This window comes from Silurus meridionalis, chromosome 12 (assembly GCF_014805685.1).
Source record: "Silurus meridionalis isolate SWU-2019-XX chromosome 12, ASM1480568v1, whole genome shotgun sequence".
Lineage (NCBI taxonomy): Eukaryota > Metazoa > Chordata > Actinopteri > Siluriformes > Siluridae > Silurus > Silurus meridionalis.
In genome coordinates, this window is record NC_060895.1 from 7,559,219 (window position 1) to 7,578,830 (window position 19,612).

At 34.8% G+C, this 19,612-nt stretch overlaps 1 protein-coding gene across 3 annotated transcripts in view; it reads left to right on the top strand.

Annotated features, from left to right (window-relative positions):
• Positions 1-1,402: 1,402 nt before the first annotated feature.
• esamb (endothelial cell adhesion molecule b) overlaps positions 1,403-19,612 on the top strand; it is a 42,300-nt gene continuing 24,090 nt past the window's right edge. For 2 of the 3 annotated variants that reach the window (XM_046862210.1, XM_046862213.1), the window contains exon 1: positions 1,444-1,666. In XM_046862210.1, coding sequence (XP_046718166.1) covers positions 1,606-1,666 — 61 coding nt within the window. In that variant the 5' untranslated portion in view covers positions 1,444-1,605. The other variant, XM_046862211.1, reaches the window with a different exon arrangement.

Consider the following 19,612-nt stretch of genomic DNA (forward strand, 5'->3'; position numbering starts at 1 on the left):
TGTGGAGCATTCAGGTGTGTGCTAACCTAATGCAAAGGAGGAAAGACATCCGCACTGATCTTATCAAAGCAATTGTTGCTGTCCATTATTCTAGGAAGGGTTATAAGGCCATTTCCAAACAATTGTTCTACATAATAATTCTACAATAAGGAAGAAAAAAAATCCTCTTAACAGAATGTTAGGCTGATTTATCTCAAGTTTGTAATCTAGCGTACCAGTGTAGATTTATTCATTGATAGAAACTCAAAGCACTTTTGTACGTCGCTGTGGACGAGGGGGTCTGCTAAAAGCCATAAATGTAAATGTAAATTCGCCCTAAGGTCAGACCTTGGTCTGAAATGCTCAGGAAAATAGCAAAAACCAAGAGTTACATCTTAATTTCTACAGGCCTTAGCATGTTAAATTGTAATGTTTAAAAATAATGTTTAAATGAACAAGTATGTTTTGTTTGAAAGGGTTGCCAGGATAAAGCCTCTGCTCTTTGAAAAGAACATGGCAGCAAGACTTAGGTTTGCAAAGTTGCATCTTAACAAATCACAAGACTTCTGGAATAATGGCTTCTGGTTTGGACAATGCATGAGAGCAATGTGAAGAGGTTATACAGATTTTACACGTGATTCAGAACATGAACAACGCGAGCTGTTCCCATAGCGTTTTCGACGCAGCTCAAGTTCCTGAAAGGAAACTAACAGAATGATGGAAAAAGAACAGAATCAAGGTGTTGCAATGGCCCAGTCAAAAGTCCAAACCTCATCCCAACTGAAATGCTGTAGCAGAACCTTAAAAAAGCTGTGCATAAAAAATGCCCACAAACCTGAATGAACTGAGGCATTGTAAAGAAGAGTGAACTATAGTTTCTCCATAACGATGTGAGAGACTGATAAAGTCATACAAAGCACGATTACTTACTTAAGGTGATTCAGCAAGCTATTAAAGGTGCACCTAAGTCCTTAGCTTACACACAAACTCTCAACTTTATCTTCATTTTTGTAAAAATAAATAGTGTGTAATATCTCATGTATTAATATCTGAGGTTGTATTGAACTAATTCTAATACCTGATAAGGAGAAGGATTTTTTTTTATGTCCTGATATACAAAACCATAGAATTCAGAAGGGTGTACTTTCTTTATCACCTGACTGTGTATACAAAAAACAAAACTTCCCCCAAACCCAACCGATCACCACCCAAACCAAACCAAAGAGAAAAAAAGAAAGAGAGAGATTGACTGACAGACAGACAGACAGAAAGAGAGACAGAGAGAGAGAGAGAGAGAGAGAGAGAGATACAGACATACAGACAGACAGAGAGAAAGAGAGAAATTGACAGGCAGAAAGACACACACACACAGGGAGGTTGACAGAATGAGAGAGAGAGAGAGAGAGAGAGAGAGAGAGGGGGTAAAGGCAGCGCGTCTTTCTGGAGGTAATAGCAGCGCTCTCTCTCTCTCTCTCTCTCTCTCTCTCTCTTCGGATAAATCGGAAATCACTCCGAGTTTTTTGTTTGTTGCGGTTGTAAAATCCGAACTAGAAACCCAAGTGTGGACATTATAACCGGTCTCTCTCTGCATGTCTTTACGCACAAGTTGTTGGTGTGTGTCGGCAAATGGACAAGGTGTTTTCCTGGACACTCGGAGTCTTCCTGTCTCTGCTGCGCCTTTTCCCAGGTAAGAGGACCAGTTCCACAGGTCTTCCCGCGGAAACAGTTACCCATAAACCATTCCAGGTCTTCTGCTTTTAATTCGTAAATTAAGAGTTTTGTGATTAGCATTAGAACCTCAGAAGGACTACAGTTACAACTCTGTAGATCCACGAAAGCTCATTCCGACCCGATCCCATTATCCCCAAAACACGTCACGCACGTGAACACGTCAATGTGAAAAATTGCACATGGGAACTAAAAGGAAATCGTGAGAGCAGGTGACATGAGAATCTAAGAACATTTAAAATATGTGAAGAATCGAGATGCCAGAGTCATTATTATTACTATTTAGAGGGGCGTGGCTGTGGGACTTACATATAAATAAATAAACAAACAGAGAGAAAGTAAGCACGTGCATTCGTATGAAGGTGTGAATTATGTGATGCACACCAAAAGCATGTTCTTGTGAGTTTCTTGTGAGGATTATTATGTTGGATTTGTAAAAAAACGACCCATTCCTGAAAGTATAAAATGTCCCAAGTAATCGAGAAATGTCCATATTTGCACCGCAGATGATTTCAGGAAAACTGTCATGTTATAACTTTTGTAGGACCAAGGACTTGTGGTGAAATTATTCACAAGCTCAGTGATTAAATAATTTTTCCGCTGGGCTGAAGGTTCGAATCCAGTCTCTATCCTTTGTGTGTGGAGTTTGCATGTTCTCCTGGAAATTGCATGTTCCCTCCTGGTACTCTGGTTTCCTCCTCCAGTCCAAAGACATGCATTGAAGGCTGATTGGCATTTCCAAAATTCTATGTGATTTGAGAGATTGTTCCTTCCAATGATTTGAAACCCTGTACATGGTGCTCAATACACTGTACCCCAAGTTCCATTAGACCCCATTATCCCATTGCAACACTGTGTAGAATACACACTATGAAAAATAGAAGTATGAATGGATAAATGGATTTAAACAGCAAGTTGGATTTCATCAATCCATCAAGAATCATACTGTTCATATACTATTATTACCAGGTTATATCATTATACCAATTTGTCTTCACACTCTGACCCCACTTGTGACTTTCATGACACGTTTCTCATGTATTGTGTAAACTCTATTTTGTTGAAATCGATTTAACGAATTCAACGTACTTCTTTGTTGACTTATGGTCTGAAGGTCGATAGTCATACAATTGAGCTCTGAGGTAAATGTAATAATCAGCATAAACATACACAGATAAACAGGTTTTATAAATAGTAGCAATTAATAATAAAAGTACTGACTCCTAAACTTTCATTAAAGATAATTGTTAATTTGGGAAGAATTTTAAGATCTGAATGTTTTGATAAACCCCCTGCAGATGAGTAGGTGTTATAGATGCTTTCATTAGAAAGCCTTGTAGAAGCTGTGAATTCTGTAGTGCTGCAGTTACACTATACTGGAACATGGTTTAAAGAAAGACACACTGGTGTAGACTGGTAAGCAACATAAATGTAAAAAACATCTGATTGGTGCTGCTGGTGAGATTGAACCAAAACTACAATGGGTGAAGTTATAGTGAAACCTTGGTTTTAAATTTACCTCAGGGAAAATAAATGCGTACCTTTTTCTTCATGTCTAACATTTTGTTTTCATTGTTGTTTTTTCTGTAAAATTTGTAAAAACCCATGCTTTACTTGAGGTATCCAGAGTTAAATAATATGCATAAATGCAATTGATGGTATAAACTAAATCTTGCTACATTAAAGTCCCAATGCGAGCACAATTTTCAGTGTTTTGGCATTAAGTATGAATATTTTAGCCCTAAAAGTGTCTATAAGCTAGTGTGCTCTAATGCAATGACATTCATAGCTACACTTTTATTCATCCATTCATCTGCTTTAGTGTTAAAAAATGTTTGCATTTTAATCTTAGAATTTGGCAATCTTTTCCCCAGCTAAGGATGTAGTTTAGCACATATGAACTGTTTAGGTTCTGTGCACATTAGCAGTGATGTATGTGAATCATTACCAGTTCAACAAGCCTGTAATCTTCTTAAAGTTAGGGTTAATGACTTTCTGCGTACTTGCATTTGTTAACTAATTTCTTATTCATGGATTCTGTATTAGCATGCTGTTATCACTCAGCACAGGCTTTAGTTGAATAGCTGTGCCTTAATAAGACACAATGTTTGTTTTACTGTTAAGAAGAAATGTCCATTTTGGTATTAATGCAGAGGTATAGTAAAATTTGCATACAATTTTAATTCACTACTATTGTCCAATACATTTAAAATGGGATTTATTGTTCTGCTGACACACAATGGACTTCATTTTCTTATACCATTGACTTGCTGTAAATGTCATTTCTACATGCACAGGTATGTTCCTAATGTATAGTATTGACAGTTTTTGGCTGGTAACATTGCGTGTGGGTGTTTTAACACAATGTTAAGACACAGGTAGAATCAGACGGTTGGATCTATATTTAGAAATCCATTTTTTTTGTACTGTTGAAAGTCCCTAGTGTTGGCTGATTCGTCTGTGATAACAGATAGGGTCGCTTCACCCTTGATCATTATAAAAGCTGGTTCTCAGTACAGGAAGCAATTATACGGGCTTCCTGCACAGCACAGAAAATGACACACCAGTAAAAAAAAAAAAAAAAAGTCTGTCCTGTTTTAGTTGTATAGTGGTATTGATTTGATGAATTTCTAGCAGCTATACAGCTGTATGCAGGTGCAAATTCCTCTGTTCTCAAGACTCTCCTGTGGTGGGAAACCATATGACCACTTCTATTAAACAACTTTATACCACAGCAAGCCTAAAGATATGTATTGAACATTGTACTTGGAAAAATTGCAGTGGAAAAATTGACAAGATGAAAAACATATGTACTAAATGGTGCTTGAAAGTTTGTGAACCCTTTTCATTTAATTTCCATTTCTGCATAAATATATAATACACGAAACATAGAATTTTGACACAAAGTCGCAAAGTAGACAAAATGAAGCTAATCAAACGAATGAGACAAAAATATAACATATGGTCATTTATTTGTTGTAACCTCAAGGATTAGCAGTTAATTTTAAGGTTCACATACTGGTTCGCATACTGCCATTTTTTACAAATCACAGTATGTCATAAGGCTTTTCTGATTCATTAATGGGTGCAGATAACCGTAAAATAGAACAAATAAATATATATAAAAATGTATGCTTGTTTATAGGCTTTTTTGTCAATGTTCAATCACTCTTGTGATTTGTCTTTATTGTTGTTTCTCGCTCTCTCTCTTTTTACTCACACTCTCTTTCCAATAACTGCATATCAGTGGCTTAAGCCCTTAAAAATGACCTTTAAAAAATGTAAGAAATGAGTTCTTCAAGAAATTAGATTTATACCCAAGAGTCTTTTAAAGACAAAACCCTGAACATCCAAACAGTGTCTCCAGGTGTGCTTAGTGTATTATAAATAATAATTGACAACATAATGAAATAATTAATAAAGCGATTAAGCAAGAGCTTTTCACCCTTGGGTGTCCTTCATTCTTCTAATAATTCAATGTCCAATCATCAATAATTCCTTTAAAAAGCTTGCATGTATAGGAATGTGTTGGTTCTTGCTTACTTAGACTGAGAGACACACACACACACACACACACACACACACACACACACACACAGGTGATGCAATACCTTCAGCCCTGAAGCCTTTCATCTATTGCGCTTCCTGCTGGGAGTAATGATACTGACAGGAAAGAGATCCTAGGAGTAATGATGCAGTCAGGCCATATAGCTCGTCTGTTACGTGCGCACCGGCAAGACACAATCATGTCTCATGATCTTTTTGATCGCTATGAAAATTGCGTGAACCGTGGGCGAGGGCTGTGCTGATTTACAGCAGGTGGAAGTGGGGAGAGTGACCACAGTAATGAGGGTCTCACCCTGCTAAATGAGGCCACGCCTCTTCCTGATTTGTTGCTGCGAGGGCTGCAGATCCCATCTTCCTAACAGCATGGAGTGTGTTTTTTCCAGATTGTATGGTATAAAGAATTTATGAACGTGAATCAAATATTGTATATGGGGCTTGACAAATCATAAATGTATTAGTGAGCCAAACAAGCATGTGAAAAAAATCCCCATTGGTGCTGCACAGCACTATGTATTTTGCTAGCTACTATAATGTAATAATACATACAGTAGCTAGCTAAATCAGGAATGATATTTTACTGCTACATGATCTATTGTGGCAATGTGTTGTAAATGTGTTTGTGTAAATGTGTTTTTGTAGTCGAAATATATATATATTTTTATTTTGCACAAGAATAAAATGTACACAATAAAAAACAAGACGAAAAATCCATATGCTGTGCAGGAAGAGGCAGAAATCTCAAAAGGGCTTATTTAAAGCCTCCACATAAACAATTAAGAAATCATAAACAACTAATGAAATGAAGAAAAACATGTTATTATAATAACATATATGTAACGTGTCAAAAACACAGGAATAAAGTTCTCATAAAACAAATATGGGATATATCAGATAAACCATTTCATAATTTAAGACCTCTAAATGTGATCAAATATTCTACAAGTAAGAATTTTAGGAAGATGAAAATTGAAAAATGAATAGTTATATTACATTGAACTTGTGAATTTGCTCTAAAATACATTTCAAATTGCTCTGGAATGTTAACCTCACTATAATATATCGTATACAATGAAAACACATTTTAAATATTATTATCATAAAAAGTAAGGACCTGAAAAAAACAAAGCAGGTGATTTATATACATTCGATCGGGTTGCAATCCTAACAAAGCGCTTCTGAAGGATAAACATTTTTTGCAGAGTACTTGGAAAAGTACAAACTATATTACTATATGAATGATATGGATAACTTATCAAGCCTCATCAATAAAAATTTCCAAGAATTTTGTAGTTGGCACTTGAGGCACTTTAATATACTAAACTGTAATTTTGTATAGATTCTTAGGGTATACATTTTTACCACTAAAAATTATGAAATTAGATTTTTTTTTTATATTTAAAGGTAATTTATTTAGATTAAACCAATTTGCATGAGCGAATAGACCATCATTTGCATTCTTGATCAATTAATTAAATGTGAATAAATGTTAAACCTTATACCACAGCTTTATGCTGCACTGTTTTATCTGTGTTTTCACATACTGTTTCATTCCTGATTCAATAGTAGAAATCGTTCTACCAAGAGCCAGCTTGCACCTCAGCTTATGTTTGTAGTGGAGCACACCATAGGATTAGTAATAAGTAGCAGATGCTGTAGCTATGGCGTAAATGTTTGCCGCAAATTCACGATCCACCAACGCCATATTTACAGGAAATGAAAATGTTTAAGTTTATAAGGAGTAGGTTGGTTATTTGGTTGTTGGAACATAAAATTTGCTTTTTCTGGCCACCCATGCTTTTGCTTATTAGCAGCCCTTCATTCATCCATTTGTATGTATGTAATTGTACTTGAGTTTTTAAAATGAGAGTTTTGTTTTAGGCCTGTCCTCTGGGAAAGCTAGCAATTTTATTCTGTTCCACCTTCCTGCTCAGATTATCCAGGCTGAACAGCGATGATTGCTGGGTTCAGATGTATTAAGAGGTGAAGTAGATTAGAAGTCTGCAGAGGATTTGGAAGGGAATGTTTGCTTTAATGAACCAAGTTCAAATTGTATCAATAAGGAATTGCTAATCGAAAAAGAAATCGCTTGAGGAATGGAATTAAATATGTCTAAAGATTTTTTTACAGATTCTTCAAGGGCAATTAAATTAATTTATGGATGATTTTTCCAATGTTATCCTAATAGCTAATAACTGGGTACCTAGATTTCCATAGATCAGTAGTTTGTTTTGTAATAACATTGTAAATTTTTTCATATTGCTCAGGTGTTTTTCCAGTTGGTTAATCAGTGATTATAGAAACAGCATGCTAATAATGAGGATATATATATATATATTTTTTTTTATTTTATTTTTATTTACTTACTACTTATATCAGTCCTGCATGTAGGATTGAATTAGTGGACATGTGGGAGGCATGGAATTAGTCAGAAGAAGCACGGTCGAATCGGGCTAATAAGGTCTAAAGGGCTTGAATCATCTGGCCAGCTAGGGACACTCACCCGATTAACATGCATGCTTTTCGTTGAGCTTCGATCTTTTTTACTCTCCGTTCACCACACCTGCAGCACTGCCTGGTCGAAATGAGAGATATTCTGCCTGTGTCCATAGCATGCTTTAATTAAATCTTTGCCCCCACCTCCATCCATCTGCACCTCACTCTCATCTGTGCAGCTGCTCATCATGAGGCTTTATTACATTTGCCCTATGGAGCAGATCTATTTTGAGAAATGGTCATATCATTAATTGAGCTCAGATCGTTGTCTTCAAAATGAAATGCACTTGCCCCGGCCATTTAGTCGTAGAAATTAATTTGATGCTTATGAGATCTGTGAATGCAATGTATAACATCACAGTGCTTATCTCTTACAAGGTACAGTATTACCCACACATATAGTACTGTGCAAAAGTTTTAGAAGTGTTAAGTATTTTTATTAAATAAAAAAAGGGAAAGTGAATAAACAGAATAGAAATCCAAATCAAATCATTATTTGGTGTGACCACCTTTTGTCTACAAAACACCATCAAATCTGCTAGGTACATTTGCACACAATTATTAAAGGTACTGTGGGTTGTTCCAAAAACATCATAGAGAACTAACCACAGTTCTTCTGTGGATGTAGGCTGCCTTAAATCCTTCAGTCTTTTTCTGTTATCCCAACCAGACTTGATAGTGTTCAGATCAGGGCTCTGTGTTGTCCAAACCATCACTTTCAGGACTCCTTGTTCTTCTCTACACTGGAGATCATTCTTAATGACATTGGCTGTATTGTATGTTTGGGGGTCATTGTTCTGCTGCTGAATACATTTGGGGCCAATCCCTGATTGTATTGCATGATGGATCTGCCTGTATTTCTCAGCATTGAGGACACCAATAATCCTGAACAATTTTCTAACTCATTTGCAGAAATGCAGCCCCAAACCTGCAAGAAGCCTCCACCATGCTTCACTGTTGCTTTCAGACCCTCATTATTTTAACATTCTCCAGCCCTTTGGCTGTTCCTCACTAAATTTGAAGCCTTCTTTACAGCAGTTTCTGTTTCAGTTAATGACTGGTTTATGAAATATATATGAAATTAATGATCATTAGTGCTTGGTATAATTAGTTAATCATGCAACTGTATCTGATCCTACAAAAAAAATTATTAATATTTTTTATTGTGTTTTATTTTATTTATTTATATCCTGATTTATTTGTGTCCAGATATCGTAGCATATATATTTTTTTCCCTTTCCTTCTCTGTTCAAAAAACAATATATACAAATAAGTATTGGGACACCTGAGTTTTTTAGTCATATGGTTCTTCCCTTCACTGTTACCACAAAACTGAAGGTTTTTCTAGATGTCTTTAAATATTGTAGTATTTTTCTTTACTTGAACCAGGAGACCCAGACCTGTTCCCAAATGATAACACCATCCTACATCAGGACCTGACTTTGCTAATGCCCTTGTGGCTGAATGAGCACAAATCTTTACAACCACAGTCCAAAATCTAGTGGTAAATCTTCCCAGAAGAGTGGAATGCAATTGAGAAAGCACATACAAGAGGAATCTTATTATCTTATTCACAAACCTTTTATCCATAAAGTGTATTAAAGTTCAATTTAAATAGCAATCTTCTGTGACAAAAACTATTCAGACGGCTATGTTAATTGTTTTGAGAGACATGACCGATGACATGACCGATGTAATTTTTTTTTTTAGTCATTTGCGTCCACCACTTATCCATTTCCAAGTGTTTATTCAGAGCTAACCACAAGCCTTTGTCAACAATACTGGACAATTAGATGCCAAGTATTTAATGTATAGAAATCTATCTAGACATTTGTTATAGAAAATGTATAAGTGAGCGTAACAAGTTCAGTCAGGAGTTCAAGGTGAAGCCCTCTGCTAACCTCTTTCTCCTCAGGCAGCTACTAACTGCACCTAGCAATATCTTATCGTCTCATAACAGCCAGCATTTCTGCAGCTGCAGGCTGTGCTATCTGGAGCAGATTTAAAAAAAAAAAAAAAAAAAGAATTGACCTGGAAATTCCCCAAGCATTTAGTTTTCGCGCACACCCCTGCCATCTTCAGCTCTGGTGTGAATATTTAGAAGTGGAAACGAAAGGACACACTTTTTATCTCGGAGCTGTACAACTTCCATGTACTGTACATAAGAGGGAGGAGAGGAAGTGTTGACAGTATTAGAGTCTTCTAAACAATTTGCTAAGGGTCTAATATTTTGCAGTGCAGTACCTTTTTACAGAAGTAAGTTTTTAATAAATAAAACATAAAACAACACAAAAAACTGTCTCATTCAGCATCTAGGCATAAATACAGACTGGCGACAACAACATTTTTGGAAGCTATAACTGTTAGAGAAAAACCCCACAATGCACTGCACAGATTGTCAGAAAGGCGGTCTATCACTGATTGGATTATAGTTCTTCTTCTCAGACAGTCTACAGAATAAATCCAGCAACTCAATTTTCAGTGATATGTATAACTGGATTTATATATATATTTTTTGCCCCGGCTTTATTCCAGGGTTTAGTCACTGCCATTTCCCACCCACTGGCTTATTGTTCCCTAGCTACCAACCAGGGATGATCATTTTTCAAATTTTATTTTGTCATATAACTACATGCAGTATGCTATGCAGTGTCTGTAGCATTAAAAAATAATACACATAAAAGGATAAAAATATGAAGAATACAAATTAAATAAAAGAATAAACTATGCCATACTGTGCTGAAATCTTAGGCCATTAGATCTGATGTTTCAGAAATAGTAAAATGACCAAATAAAGTTAATTCTCAGTCTTTTTAGTAGAACACAACCAGGAAATATAGAACATTTGTATGCAGTATTAAAAAAAAAAGGAAAAAAAAATGTGGCAAGTATTTATTATGACCTTTAATTTTACTTGAGCAATAGCAGGAACTTTGCTTTTGGAAAACTAAATAGAATGGAACCCTAATTAATTTTGCCATCATCTGTATTTGTCAAAATTACTTCTGTGATAAAGGACTGTTACACCGTGTCTGGGCAGTAAATGCTTAAGCATTACATACACAGGAGGTTAATTCATTAAAAGCTTGCTAACAGGACTGACTTTTAATCAAATAATTCCATTTTGCATCAGCAAGGCCACTCAACAACAAAGTTGGTGTTTTTTTTCTGGTTAGAGAAGTGACTAGGGATGCACCGAATATTCGGCCACCGAAAATTTTCGAAAGACTTTGATCACCGAAACAACACGGCCGAAACAGTTTGTTGTGATGACGCAACCAGAAACCGCGGCCCGCACGTGCATGTCTAAAACAGCATGTCTGCGTTGTGGACGTATTTCAGTATATCTGAGAAAGACCCACGGATAGCGATTTGCAAACATGTAATGCCGAAATTTCGTCTGCAAAAACTTTCTCCACGTCGGGTTTAATTTGAAATCCAAACATCCGATCGCTATGATGAATATCAGAGGAACGCAAACGCACAGAAAAGCAAAACCCCTCCGAGCATGCACACTCTGTGTGGTGGACGTTTTTGAAAAGGCAGGAAGTTTCCCAGTGATGGTGTTGTATTGTATCTTTAAGCAGTTGCACTTGTTCTGAATGCACTTTGTTTTTATGAAAGAACATATTTAATTGTACAACCTTTCAGCAGGCCAGAGGGCCTGTACATTATTATTTAATGTACACGAGTGCATTTAAGTTAAACATTTAAGACTAAATTTTTATTTGTTTTATCCTGTGCATTGTTGCAATGTGCTATAAATAAATATTTTAATAATTTGTAATTGATTAATTCTTTGAAACTTTAATATTAATTTATGCAATTGAAATGCCTTGATTTTAGTAAGGTTAGTACACAGTCATAGCCATAAATGCAATGGTAATAATAATTGCCATAATTTCTTTCGCTTTTTCGGTTTTCGGCCTTGCTTTCCTCCTTTTTCGGTTTTCGGTTTCGGACAAGAATGAAATGTTACATTTTTTTTGTCAGTATGTTAGTATTTATCAATATTTTATTTACAACAACCTGAGCAGTAAGCAGTTAACAATGTGATGCATTGATTTAAAATAGTGTGCATCAGATACAAGTTAGCATTTGTATTGCAATGCATAATTTTCTACATATTTGCATTATTAAATAACAGTTTATTTATATGCAGTTATTAGTAGATGCGCTATACTTTTATTATTAAGAGAATACCCAATAATTTGTAGCCAATATTTTTTATGTACATTGATTTCTTAAGTGGGTTCTCTCAGCACCACTGCTACTTTGAATATGACATCCTAAGATTTACATAGAATATAGATTAACATGGCAGAGGTAGAGCTGCTTCTTCCTGGAGACTTTTTGAATATTTTTTTGCATGACACAGGCCTGTTTGTGAAAGGTTTATGTGTTAAAAGACAGAAGGCACTTAAGTAAATTTATGATTTGCGGTCTGTCTGAACCAAAGAAATAAAAATCAATCTGTACCATATTAAATTGCATGGCATATTCTTTTTTTTCCATTGCATCATATTGCATTGACTCGCATTGTGTTGAATCAAAATTAGATCGCACTGCATCGTAATAGGGGTGAATTGTATCGCATCTCATCGGTAGCTGCTTCATATGTATCGTATCATTGGCTGTGCATCGAGATGCAAATCAAATCTGCCACACTTTAGGAGATGCACGTCCCTCAAAAGTTACAAGTTCTATATAAAGCCACCTGTGAACCTCCAATGTCTTTTTTGTCTTGTAACAGCCAGCATTTAAACTCGCATCAGCAAGTCAACTCTACAACAATGACCTTTGCTTACCATTGTAAGCCATGAAGCTTACTTTTTCCACATAGGGTATTGTGATGCTGCATTTGTCATATATGTTTGGGTCTCCTAGTTCAAGTGAAAGGAAAGTTTCATGCTACCATATTCAAAGAGATATGTAAATGCAGATCCTATACAATTGTATGCCTTTAGATTTGAGGAAAAGGTTTGAGGAAAGCTGGCACTTATGACTGGAAAAGTCAGGTGTCCCAATAAATTTTTTGTAGTTTCTGCATAAAGTGGATTTTCTTTTAAATTGAAATCTGAGTTTGCAGGCTCACACTTGTTTAATTTGCAATGTATTTATACGATCTGTGAACAAAAGCCTGACTGATACTCTGGAATCCTCTTAGATGATCCTCTAAGATAATCCCCTTAGATGACCGCACCTACAGTATATTTAAATTTGACTCGAGCGACAGTCTCGATCTCGGTCTTCCCTCAACAATTTTTTATTCATAGAAATGTTATTACAGTTTCAAGTGCTTGATTAAATATCCTGTATATACACAAGACAAATATGTTATTTAAAATTTGACAAATGCCCAAAGCTGAAAATCTCTCATGGCATAATTTGCATAGGAGTGTGAAATGTGGCATCAAAATGTTAAATTCATTGGAAGCATTTAATAAATGTATCATGTGCCTGAGATTTGTAATTTGTTGCAGCCTAAGTTGGGGACTCTCAAGGTTGCTGGCTGTGAGGTGGGAGTATGAATAAAGTTACACAAAGAAACTATTATAAACCAATACGCTTGTGCATAAAATGTATTGAAAATGTTTGCAGTGTTAAATCAGCCATCTATAAATTCTAATTGTAGATATTCAATAAGCAATGTGCTGTTTTAGTGCTACTATTGATCCTATTTTATTTTTTATAAAGATTTCAATGAATTGACAGTCAATAAAGCATCTTTTTTTACAAAAAAAACCCCAAACAAACAAAAAAAGGTTGGTTTAGGTGTAAAAAGTAAGTTAGATTACAATTCAATTATATCATAAACTTATATCTATTCGCAGTTGCAGTAACATAAAAAAAATAAACTAAGAAAATGTACCATTTTAATGAAAAAAATAAATTGTCCCTATTTTCTTATTTCTATGTACATTTTACAATGTTTTTGAAATTGAGGTTATACTGTGTTTAAACAAAGGTATTTATTTGTAGATTAATAAAAATTTAGGTCATGTTATTATTGCTACTGTTTTTTAATATACCTGGTTGGGATTTGTCCAGGAAAGTTTACTTTGTTGAAAGCAAAGCTGCTTAATATTGTACGTAGAGACAGAAAACAGAGATGAGAGACAGCTTTTCTAAGGTACTGTAAATCTGAAATAATTGACAACTGTAAAACCTATTATATGAAATATTATATATTGTAGTATACAAGGTTTCATTGTATTGTATTGAAACCTTGTATACTACAATATATAATATTTAATATAATAGGTTTTACAGTTGTCAATTATTTTAGATTTACAGTACCTTATTATACAGTACCTTATAAACCTTATATAATAACATGCTTTTACAAGTAATTTACTGGTTTTTGATAGGATTTAGATTTGTAATTGGGCGATTCCAAAACAAGAATCCTGCCTGTTTTGTGCCAAAATATATTTGGATATGGAGCGACCCATTATTCTTTATCCCTTCACTCACTTAACATTACCAGTGGTAAATAAAATAGTGCTATAGCATGCTCCCGCCACCATGCTTCATTATAGGTATGGTGTTACGTCTGTCTTGTTTTTTCTGTGCTTAACGTGCTGAACATATCATTTGGAATTATGCCCAAAAATTTCTACCATGGTCTCATCAGATCCCTAAAACATTTTGCCACACGGCTAAGGGTAATAAACGTGTACTTTCGTGTGATTTTCATAAGAAAGTGCATCTGTCTAGTCACCCTGCATCATAGTCTATACATGCAAAGAATACAAGAGATGTTTTTTTTAAGATTTTGCCTTTTTATTTTATTCATTTTTGATGGTATTACTGTTCTTTGGTGTTACTTGCTGATGGTGATTTTTATGGTGTTCATTTTCTCTGGTATCAGGTTAATGATCATTACTTTTGAAAATGACTATTTGGTTATTTTTTAGGATAGTCACCTAGCATTTTGGGCACATTTATTTATTTAATGACTCTCTTTTTTATTGTTTTTATTATAAATTTTTTTTATGTTAAAGAAGTGAAGAAAAGAGTGCAGGCAGGGTGAAGTGGGTGGAGAAGAGTGGCAGTGATTTGTGATAGAAGAGTATCTGCAAGAGTGAAAGGGAAAGTTTATAGGACTGTGGTGAGACCTGCGATGTTGTATGGTTTAGAGACAGTGACATTGAGTAAAAGACAGGAGGTGGAGCTGAAGGTAGCAGAGCTGAAGATGTAATACATTAATACAATTTGATTTGATTTGGTTTCATATGCCAGGTTGGCAAACTTTCTTCTTAGACTTCAATCTTCTTAACATCCCAAGCCATACTTTAGGAGGAAATGTCTAATGAGCATAATACTTTGTGTGTGTGTGTATATATATATATATATATATATATATATATATATATATATATATATATATATATATATGTAATCAAACCTTTAAATGAAGATGACCTCCATATACAGTGGACTAAGCTTGTATGTTCAACGTTTTGGCAAAGGATATTTCTTTTTTTTTTTTTATTATTATTATTTTTTTATTGAGGAAGGAACAGAGGGAAGCACAATAACAAACAACAATAAACAGTATTTTCCAATCAAGTAATATTGTTCTCCGAGCCAGAAGACACGCAAAGGCACAAGCATCTTGACACTTCCTGGGCATGACTGTACCTTGCTCAGGTACTCCAAAAATTGCCATTTCAAAACTAGGCTTAATATCTCTAATATACGCCTCAGACAGGATTTTAAATATAGTTGTCCAGTAATCAAAGAGTCTGGGGCAAGTCTAAAACATATGTGCTAAATTTGCCCCAGCAGACTGACAACGCTCACACGCGTCAGTTACATTGGTGTATATTTTGGACAGCTTAACCTTGCTGTACTGGAGTCTGTGAAGGACCTTGAACTGAATTAAGCCTAAACGAGTGCAGGAGGTTGTCCCATTCACCCTGAATAATGCATTTTTCCAGGTTTCCTCTGATATGTCCACTCGCAAATCCCTTGTCCATTCCGCATGGCAAAGGATATTTCTAGCGAAGTAAGATGAACGTAGAGATGACAAATTATACACACTCAATTTGCTTAAATATGATGCAAAAGCCTCTAAAAAATCTAATATTATTATTTTTTAAATATATAAAATACATAAATGGCAAATAATTACAGAATAGGGGTAATGTTTCAATTTGTTAATCAAATGTTCAATGCAATTACACAACAGAATTAACATAAAATTAACAGCCCTTTCAAAGTTATTTCAGATGTATTTAATACTGAAAATCAAGTGGCAATCAAGCAAAACATTTATTTGATTATGAGGGTTTTTTCTGCAGCTCTGCTATTTTGCAATTTAATGACAAGCACAAAGAAGAGCCTGATATTTTATTCCCCTGCATTTACATTTATTTATTTAACAGATCTACATCTAACAGCAAAGATACCTTAGATAAGCACAAGACTGACCTCTCAGATTACTCTCTAGAAGTGTATCAGTGTTGAATAGTCCACTGATCAAATTCTACATTAACATCTATGTGACCCCAACATCATTTGTCTCATATATTATGTTGCATTTTAATGTATCATGAATGGATCCTACATATGTACAGGAACATTAGTCAAAAAGTTAAAACAAGTAAAAAAAATGTTTCCCACATTTTATGCATTCTACCTACTTTATTATATATGTTTCAAGTGACCAATAGAACTACAAATAATGTTCATATACGGCCATATATCAGATTTCTGTAAAGGGAGGCCTGGTGCCTGTCAGCTACTGTTGTAGTAAGGTTAATAGGAATTTGCCACACTGTGATGGATCGCTTAGTTTTGTATTGCCTGGAGGAAAACTGACCACAACAAAGCTCCTTAAATTTTCCTTATTTCATCATAACATATATGAGGAATGACACAGTACAATCCAGTAACGGAGTTTCAACTTCAGAGAAATCACAGAGTTTACGTTATCTCTGTCCAGCTGCTTTTTCTAAACAGTCACATCTCCACTCATCTCACAAAGCAGTGTGCTCTTTTCATTTATGCATTCCCTGCAGCTGGGTTCAAACCTTTTCATTATTTTAGATAGTGAAAAACATGTTTCAGATGGAAATGCTTACTGCACATAGAAATTCGGATGGAGTGTTCAGCATGTCTTTTCTGTGTACATCCCACTGTGATATAGTGTCAATTATTTTCATAAGCACAGTATTGTGGATAATACTACGTAATCTTGGCTGGCTGCTTGGGTTTTTCTTTATTGTTCTGTCTCATAAATAACCCTGGTAGAAAATTACTTTCTATAAAGCATGTTCACTCACAGCCACTTTAAAAGGAACGCATGTGCATGATTAATTCTAAAGGTAGATACTGCCTTGTTGATGTAATTGGTTTGAGCCGACTGTAAAGTCACAGTAAAAAAAAAAAAACACTCTTTACAAAGGTGATGAGCAGAAAAGCATCTGCAGAACAAGATACTGACTTTTACTGAATAAAGACAATTCTAAAATCCCTGTTCTGCTGTCCATGCCCATTGTAGCTATAGATTCTAGTGATTCTATGCATCTCTATAACTGAGGCTGATGCGATTCGCAACTTTTTAATTAATGTTATGACACATTAATAATACATATGAAGCAGCTACTGATGCAATGTGATATGATTCCCCCTTTATGACACAGTGCAATCCTATTTCTATTTTATCACAGTGCGATTTAGTGCAAAATGATACAATGGACAAAATATGATGTTATGCATTTCAATATGGTACAGATAGTTTATTTTTATTTCTTTGGTTCAGACAGACAGCAAATCATAATTTTACTTAAGTGCCTTCTGGCTTTTAACACATGGCCCTTTGTAGTGTTGTGATACATCATATTTATGTAGCAGCAGTGGTTCTGAGAGAACGTGCTTCCACATATTAATATCTACATATAAAATATTAGTTAGTTACTGTCCAAATAATGAAAGCATTGAGCATCTACTTACAATTATATATAAATTAATAGTTTTTTACTGATGCAAATAGGATAAAAACTTTTGCATCGCAGTACAAATGCCAACTTGAATTTGATGCATCACATTAACTTTTATGCCGATGCACCGAATGAAATCAGTAAATCTTACCATCTTTAATAGATTCATGTTCCTGGCATACAGTGGTAGAACCCTGTCTGATCTGATTTTGCTTTAATGTACTTGTGGGTTTTTTGTTTACCACCTTTGTAATGAACTGTTATTTCAGTTACCATAACTTCAGGTCATCTCAAACAATTTTAACCATCTGAACTTGAATCTTGCTTGTTACTAAGCCATTTTTTGCTTACAAAACTGCAACAGAACCATACTTTGAACTAAAGAGATTATTGTGCTTTACAAATTCCCAGGTGATCAGCAGTTTCCTGGAATACCTACACCAAACCCATCTGACCCTAGAAACCATGCCACAGTCAAAAGTCTCAGAGATCACATTTTTCCCATTCCTATGTCTGATATGACAGAGCTATTTATTTGTATCTTGATTTTGTACATGTCACATGATGTGCCTGAGTTTATAATTGTATGAATGAATAATTGTGTAGATCTCATTAAAATGGTCAGTAAATATATGCTTATTATTTTGGGTGAAACATACTGGTGTGATCAAACTGACTTACATCCCTTTTTTTTCCTAAAATAATGCAATTAAGTTTCAGGAACTGGAAATGCTTTCTACACAGATGTCACTTTTTGCTTGATCAGAATAATTAGTTTTTACCATCAGAACCACACACTGCTGCTGTAGATGGTTCTGCAGGTATACCAAGGCATTTGCCATGATACTGCTGTACATGGTAAAACACAGACACCCTTGATAATGTATTCTCCTACATAGACAGCCTAGTGTTTGACATTTTTCTCAAGTCTCATTTATTATACAGTGGATAACTTTATATGGATATTATACTTAAAGCTAAAACTACTGAAATTTTAAATTGACCCATGATATAGTAAAAACATGTAGCAAAGTGATGATTTATATTTCCAATCAATTAATTTAATTTTATGTATAAATCTTTTCTTCATCATTACGTCTCAGGGAGTTTTTCCTTGTCACCATTGCATCCATTTGGTTATACATAAAAATGTAATTTGAAAACTAAATTGCTGTTTTGTGACAATGTCTGTTATATAAAAAATAAATACAAATTAAGTAAATTAAAGCAAAAGAAAAAAAGCAAAAAATACATGCTTTGATAAATTTTGCAAAAATTACAGTTATTTTGAATACATAAATGTCGTATAAAAGAACACGATCTGTTTCTTTTTCCATTCGCTGAGCGCAGCTCAAATTCCTTCTTCAGGATCTGTGGCTATACATAATGCAAGCCCGAGCCATCTGCCTGTTGCGCTGATTAATATTTCTTGCACATTTTTTTTTCAGCAAGAGTAGGATTGTGTCAAAATGCTAGTGGCGGTGGAAGGCTGGCTTGGTGCAGTGGCATCATTTTCTATCCTCAAGATAAGATTGAGAGACTCTCAGGCCTGTCATTTTCCACATGATTGATGCACGCAGCCTCAGGTGGAGTTATGAAATATTTGCTGAAAGCCATGTGGGATGAAGTATTGATTTTCAGTTATCTTAAATAACTCATGCAAGTGGATATTCTTAAAATTATAGAAAATACGGCTAATGATTCCCTTAGGGTTTTATCGCAATTATTTTTTAAATCAATGTTAATAAGCTTTTGTTTCATACTAGTCATTGATGCAATGGTTCTGAGATGATGGTTGACGGTGGCATATATGTCATACTGCTAAAGGTGTTGATGGAATGGTTAATAATTATTTGTTCCTTTTTATTGATTTGTGTGTGTTCGAAAAAAAGTGT